The sequence below is a fragment of the Cygnus atratus genome, chromosome 1, assembly GCF_013377495.2.
Source record: "Cygnus atratus isolate AKBS03 ecotype Queensland, Australia chromosome 1, CAtr_DNAZoo_HiC_assembly, whole genome shotgun sequence".
NCBI classification, from domain to species: domain Eukaryota; kingdom Metazoa; phylum Chordata; class Aves; order Anseriformes; family Anatidae; genus Cygnus; species Cygnus atratus.
The window spans coordinates 146,888,237-146,895,593 of NC_066362.1; the positions used below are offsets into that span (position 1 = coordinate 146,888,237).

The 7,357-nt window shown below is 46.3% G+C and overlaps 1 protein-coding gene across 3 annotated transcripts in view; it reads right to left on the minus strand.

The window, feature by feature from the left end:
• Positions 1 to 5,515, minus strand: part of CARS2 (cysteinyl-tRNA synthetase 2, mitochondrial) — a 37,057-nt gene extending 31,542 nt beyond the window's left edge. The window contains exons 1-3 of one of the 3 annotated variants that reach the window (XM_050708094.1): positions 5,228 to 5,504; positions 5,091 to 5,141; positions 1,125 to 1,242 (exon numbers count right to left, since the gene is read on the minus strand). In XM_050708094.1, coding sequence (XP_050564051.1) covers positions 1,125 to 1,242; positions 5,091 to 5,141; positions 5,228 to 5,433 — 375 coding nt within the window. In that variant the 5' untranslated portion in view covers positions 5,434 to 5,504. Of the gene's footprint in view, positions 1 to 1,124; positions 1,243 to 5,090 lie in introns of all 3 variants that reach the window. The other 2 variants (XM_035565600.2, XM_035565599.2) reach the window with 2 other exon arrangements.
• Between the last annotated feature and the right edge of the window lie 1,842 nt (positions 5,516 to 7,357).

Sequence of the window (7,357 nt, forward strand, 5' to 3'; positions counted from 1 at the left end):
CATAAAATAGCTCTTCATAGAGCCAAAGAATGGAGTAAATAAATATACACTATTTTAAAACACCATCCCCACACAAAATAAAATCTCCATGACATTCTGATGATAAAGAAAAAATGTAAAATGCAGTCTTTTTTTTTTGGTGAAAGAGTACTGGCTTTAAACTGCAAATAAAAGGACTAAGGGAACAAACTTATTTCTACAAGAAAGCGGTGGTAGCATTTTTTGAACGCAGTGCATTTAACTGCAATAGTAACTGCTTACTTAAAGATTCAAACAAAAGTGACACCTGCCAAATTCTCTGGCTCCAAGAAACTAGCTTAAAGCTTGAAACTGTAATCGCCGTTCATTTTATTTATGATCCAGAAGGCATGTTACAGATCTCAAAAAATGATAAAATGTTCATTTGAAAGATGTTTAAAATGCAGAATAAATTTTTGTCATTTTAGGGTCCAAAAACATTTTTTAAAAATGACATTAAACATTCACCAAGCTCAGTTGTTAAAAAAGGCCTGATAAAAACCCATCTGAGAACTATTTACAGCCATAAAACCTTTAATCACCCTAAGAATTCAGTGAAATGTTTGGTTGCATTGACTCATTTTTTTTCATTCTGTATTTTTATACTGATCCAGCCACCAGGCCCCTGTCTTATCAGGCCTTACCCAAAGTGTCAACTTTCAAGCAGGCCGTGAACTCAGACAAGACTGAGGACATGTCTCAAGGTGCTGACTTTGCAGCTAGACAGTGCTTGGCACCTTTCAGGAACTACCCTCAACCCTGTATATCATCATTTATTGTCTTTAAAGATCAACGACACAAAACATTTTTTCAGAAAATAGCCAGAAGCTACTGGCTTGGGTTTGCTTTTGGGAAAAGATATGCTTCAACTCTGCTGATGGGTTGCCATGGGTTTTTCTTTTCCATTGGCCTTCCAGACAAGGCATAAGGCTATAAGAACACCTGCCCCAGGAGCAGCTGGAGGGCTAAAAATCTCAAAATGTATTACCTACTTAAAAAAAATATATATTTTTTTAAATAACAGCAACAAACTTAGCTCATTTCCCTACGTAGCCATATCTAGGAAATACCAAAAGTTTGGATCAAAGACTGTAGCAAATACCTACCTCATTGGCTCTTTTTATTATCTTGTCATCTATGTCTGTAATCCCCATCACCATGATAACGTCAGTTTCAAAAAAATGAGTCATTATCCTTCGGATTATATCAAACCTAACATAGGAGCTGGAATAGAGAAACAAGAGCTTTTAAACATGCAGTAATAGGAATAAACTGATAAAAACGTCAAAGAGCACTAACAGCCACAGAGATATGCTCAATACCCTAATACTTGGGGAAAAAAAGGGGTCTTGAGTACATAAAATGCTTTTCCAAAATTAGTTCCAATCTGCACAAAAGTCAAGCAAATTTCAGTTGAACTGCTCTACCCTCTTCTGGCATTAGTGACACATTACAGCAAATTTTCTCTTCTTTCTTTTCTTGCATCTCTTTATGATAACACTGAGCTCTGTTTGAAGCTGCCTCTCAACCAGAAGACTTTTCCAAAGCAAGCAGTACAAAAGAGAGACACAGATCAGTTATTTTTAAAATAAAAAGCCCTCAGTCTGTATATGCCAGCAGGCTTTCAAAGTCCACCACACAGAGCGACATAGAAACAAACCAGCTCGTGTTAACTTTGCTTGGGGTCGAGTAACAGGTAGAGCTACAAGTAAGCTATTACAGTAACACACCACAGATCTTTTCTGACAGCAAAGAAGAGCTGCTCTGGGGGGGGTATTTTATTTTATTTACAGCCGAGAATAAATTTTCAGTACCATCCAGGCTGTACGTGACAAAGCTGAACATTCAGCGCAGCCAGACGGATCCACCTGCATGCAGTGCAGGCCTGCGGCAGCCTTCTGCCCCTCACAGGCTCTCCGCTCTTCATTCTCAGAACATGCTTTGACTTCATAAAACCCAACTACTGTGTGAAATAACAAAAGGTGACTACAGGCTTGCACTCCATCCTGCAAGACAAGGAGAAACCTCAGCCTCCACTGGCTTTGAAGAAACCCGAGTGCACTGCACCTGCACAATGGAGTGACAAAAACCCCGAGGACCTGCAGCTTTCCATGGCACCCAAACCACTGGACAGGCTGCACCACCCACTGTGTCTGTCAAAGCAAATAAGCATAAGCAAACACTGACAATGGATTTGCATCCTTCCTCTCAGCTGCGGGGACCAAGGTGGCACTAAGATTCAGATTCTACATAACCAGGACATCGACCTGGAGTGCTGCATTCAGCTCTGGGGCCCCCAGCACAAGGAGGACATGCAAGCGCTAGAACAAGTCCAGAGGAGGGCCACAAAGGTGATCAGAGGCCTGGAGCACCTCTTCTATGAAGACAGGCTGAGGGAGTTGGGGTTGTTCAGCCTGGAGAAGAGAAGGCTCCAGGGAGACCTTACAGCAGCCTTCTAGTGCCTAAAGTGGCCTACAGGAAAGGTGGGGAGGGACTCCTTGTCAGGGAATGGAGTGATAGGACAAGGGGGAATGGTCTTAAACTAAAAGGGGGTAGGTTTAGATTAGCTATAAGGAAGAAATTCTAGAGGGTGGTAAGGCACTGGCACAGGCTGCCCAGAGAAGCTGTGGATGCCCCATCCCTGGAGGCGTTCAAGGCCAGGCTGGATGGGGCTTTGGGCAGCCTGGTCTGGTGGGAGGTGTCCCTGCCCATGGCAGGGGGTTGGAACTTGGACGGGCTTTAAGGACCCTTCCAGCCTAAACTATTCTGTGATTCTGTGAAGATTTCAGTATCTTGATGAAGAAAAATACTTTTCTGTTGTTGTTTGCACTGTGTCTATATTAAAAAAGGCCTTTTGGAAGGTGGCACATGCTGCCAAGAAAAGAGATACTAATGAACAGTAGCTCACTGGGAACAATGCGCATCTCATGTTGTGACACAGTTCCAGTAGATTAAATTCTTCTTTAGACCTCTTTCAAAGGGACAATGCCAGTATCAAAAGCTTAAAACTGTATTTAATGGTTCTGCAGCTTTAGTTCCCAGATCATACACAAATTTTGTGCTGTTCCCTTTACTCTAATCTTCTGGCACAATTGACGGAAGAAGCATTGCAATAGCCAGAGCAGATCTCCCAACATCTCGGAAAGCTGGCTCCTTACAGCTTCGGTACCAAAAAAATGCAATGAAAGAATCAGATCTAATGAAGGGGGTGCCACACCAGGCACAATGGCATGAAGGAACTCCCTCCTATTTGGGCTTATTCTTACCACGGCCAGGAACCGGGGTCCTAACCAGGCTGCAGCCCACATCAGCAAAATCCAAGCCAGTCTCAGTACTGAGGGAAAAGGTGGCATTTTCTGCAGTTTTTTTTTTTTTTTTTAAAATATATAGGATGAATTATGGATGCTGTCTGAAAACACATAGGGCACCTGTTTTGAAGTCTGGAAGCACAACATGCTAGAGAAAGTTGGATTATTTAGAGAAGTAAGAAATCTTAGTGGGGAAAAGAAAAATAGCAATGCAATGCTTTCCAAATTCTTCTTGAGGAGCTCAAGCTCATTTCCATTATTCATGATCTGCTGTGTTTGTTATGCTCACCGCAAATTAAATTGAAAAAAAGGATGGAAGAAAGGAATTCCAGTGATAAGATAGATGCTGCAACTGTGCAACACCATGAGGGTATTTTATAGGAGTGACACTGTAGCAACATGCATCAATCCATGTGACTGTGCTATTTTCCAGGGTATTTCCTGATCTGTAGACTAACATTCATTTCAGCTGTGCCAACAAAAGCAATGTTCTTGTAGCTCTACAGGTAGGCCTAGTTACAGGGAAAAAATTAAAATTAAAAATAAAACATGCTCTGCCATACAGAACAGAGCAGCTGAGATGTCAACACCACAGACCCTGGGAGGGAGCAGTTAATTGCTCATTCCCTGGAGGGTTCACCTGATCAGAAGAGAGGAAGGAAGATCTTCAGCACAGGCATCCTGCTGTACTACAGGAAACACGTGAAGGCACTAAAGAGGCAGCAGAAGGATGATAATATAGCTCCTTATCTGCATGACACACCACCATGAATGTGATATTCAGCTGTTTTTTATAACTGTTTTTTCTTATACTATACGTGAAAAGGTCAGGAATAGGCGGCACAGACATATGGCAAACTTTCAGACCGGGGAAGTTTGAAATTGTTAGTTTGGACATAGGATAAAAACAGATGAAAAAAATAACAGGTCATCCTACTCTTTTAATCAGGAGAACGTGGAGAACCACTGACTGAAAGAGACACTCAAAAGACACATAATGATCCAAGTTGAAGGTGAAGTCCTCTGGCTTTATAAATGCTGTACTCCAGACCCACTACACCACCTTGTATCTGTTCTAGCAGAGAAACATGGGCAGTGTGTATAGAAGTGGTATAAGCTGTTCTACTCCACAGCCCAGTTATGCAAGGCAATGCCCATACCTCTCCTTCCTCAGTACAGTCTGATTAGTGAAACTTTATGTTAAAAGAGCATCACGCACACATACACAGAGGAAAGACGCTGAAAGAAAAACGTGAATAAGATCAAGAAAAGAATAGCTGTAATAACAGGAATATTATTATATGTCATAACATAGTATTATTATATCTTAGAATAATTCACTGTGCCAAAGCTATGTGTAATGCCAACAGAGAGGAAAGTTTTTGAAGAGCCCGCTCCGCTGGAAAGCGAGGGCAGTCATCCTGAACAGGGCACCCTACAGCACCATGCACAGGAGAGCTGCACCCAGCCTTCTGGAAACGCAGCACGCGTGCTGTTCCCCCCGCTGACCGTATTAGTGAACCTAAAGGGGTAACGGGAACAGAAGTTACCCACATATACAGCATATGTATTCTCTGCTGGTATGACAACAGCTAGCAGAGAGCTCACTCCTCTTTCTCCCCACGATCCCAACGCATCCTCTGCCTGCAGGATTAGGAGACGGGGGCTCGGGAGCAGCCCGGATCTCCACGGGCAGCACAAGGAGCCGCAGGAAACCCTCCGTCCCTCCTTGCCCCTCCGTCCCTCCTTGCCCTGCGCACTCACCAGGCGTGCCCGAGGTGCGCCCGGTCGTACACGGTGGGCCCGCAGCTGTACCTGCGGAGACACAGGAGGCAAACGGCGCCCGTCAGCCCCCGGGGGGACGGCGGCCGGGCCCCGGGGCACCCCGCACCCGCCGCTACCAGGTGGCCACTCCGTCCCGGGCCAGCACCAGCGGCTCCTTGCTCCGGCTGCGGCTGTTGTACGCCACCACCCCGCTGGGGCTGCCCGCCGGAGGCACCCAGCGCCGCCGCCCCGTCGGCCCGCAGCAGCAGCGGCCCCGCCGCCATGTCGCCGGCACGGCCCCGCGCCAGCCCCGCCGGGCGGCGGCCGCCATTCCGCGCAGCATGGCCGCGGCCCCGGGCCCCCCGCTTCTCCCTTCTCCGCCCCTCTCCGCCGAGCGGGAGCCGTCGCCGCCGCCGCTGCCGCTAAGGCCTGAGCCGGAGCCGCAGGAGGGAAGAGGAGGGGTCGGGGCGGCTGTCACCGCCCCCGCCGTGCCTCGCCGTCATCCCAAAGGGACCCGAGCGGCGCAGGTGCCCGGGATCCGCTTCCCTCCCCAGGTCGGCGCAAGCAGGGAGGGTGTGTGCTCTGCTCAGGCTTCTCTCGCTGGGGGGTTTTGTTTTTCTTGACTCAGATCACGGAGAGGAAGCGGGGCTGAACCGGCTGGAGTGCCCGGACCTGCCCTGGAAACTCTGAGCTACTTTACCTGGGGTGACTAAAGGTACAACGGAGCAGACACACGGGTTGCCAAAGGTATTTTTAAGCTGCTATTTGCTTCCAAAAGTAACTATTGCTCCCTACAGCTACCTGAAAGGAAGGTGTGGGGAGCTGGGGGTCGGCCTCTTCTTACAGGTAACTAGGGATAGGACTAGAGGGAATGGCCTTAAGTTGCACTAGGGGAGGCTCAGGTCAGAAATGAGGAGCCATTTCTTCTCAGAAAGCGCAGTCAGGCACTGGGACGGGTTGCCCAGGGAGGTGGTGGAGTCACCATCCCTGGGGATGTTCAAGGAGAGGTTGGACATGGTGCTTAGGGACATGGTTTAGTGGGTGACATTGGTGGTAGGTGAGTGGCTGGACCAGGTGATCTTGGAGGGCTCTTCCAGCCTTAATGACTCTATGAGCAGCTACCAAGGAAACAAGCGAGAAATGCACAAGCATATATAATATTTCCCCCCCTACTCTCCCAGCTTCTGACTGAGTGACTTCCTGAGATGGACACTACTTTTTTTCCCCCATATATATATATATATTTTTTTCTTTAATCTATTCTCAGTGAGTCACTCTTCTGTTAATTTCCTCAGCCACTGGGGAAAACCCACATCAGCTCCAGCCCCTGGCAAGGAGCACCACGGGTCTACTGTCAGTTTTAGAAAGAGTCCTTGTGGTGTATTTTGAAGTTGACCTCCACCTGCTGCAGCCCTTAGCCCTGTATGGTAAGGGTGAACCACCAGTTCCAGCACGCTCTGGCTGTGCCGCTCCCTACTGCCTCTCTCCCCACAAACCTCTGGTTCAGGACAGAGCCTTTCCTTGTTTCCCAGAGCACTGCAGTACCCGCCAGCTAAAGCATCTTGTTGGCCTCTGCGTGGAAGGTAGTAGTGCATGATTGCAGCCTTTCTTGACCGCACACTGCAGAGAATAGGGTTGGCTGTGGTAAACCGCCTTGCAGAAATCCTGATATTGTGTTCTCTTGAATCTGCCAGGGACAGGTTTCGTAGATTTTTTTCTCATCTTGAATATGAGCATTTAAATCACTGCTTTTACATAATAACAGAAATCTATCTTCATCCAAACAGTCTGTATCTGGCTTAGTTGTAGAGAGTATCAGATATACAGCCCTTCTACTGACAGATGTTTTCTGTTCTTTTTAATATACAGTTATGTTCCACAATGTTTTTCATATATCAATGAACTTTTGATTAGATAAGAAACCTATTTTATGGGCTTGCTATTTTGAGACCAGCTAGGATAAAACTAAAGATACCATCCAGTAACCTTGTAAGTGTTTGCTTTAGATGTTTCTCAGGAAGCTAATTATTTCAGTTTCCATAGTCGGATGGTTTTGATGTCTTCACTATTCTGTTAAGACACATCCTGTTAAGAGTTGTCTTTAACTCTGTTGTCTTTTTTGTTCTGTACAGTGCCAAGCACTTTGAGAGAGGCCGAATCAATACTAAGTAACAATGGATGTTTTTTTAGCTGTAATTCCAGGTTTAGCTGTCATGGATGAAACTGCCAACAGATTAGAAGAACGGAGAAACTTTTTCTTTCCCTGA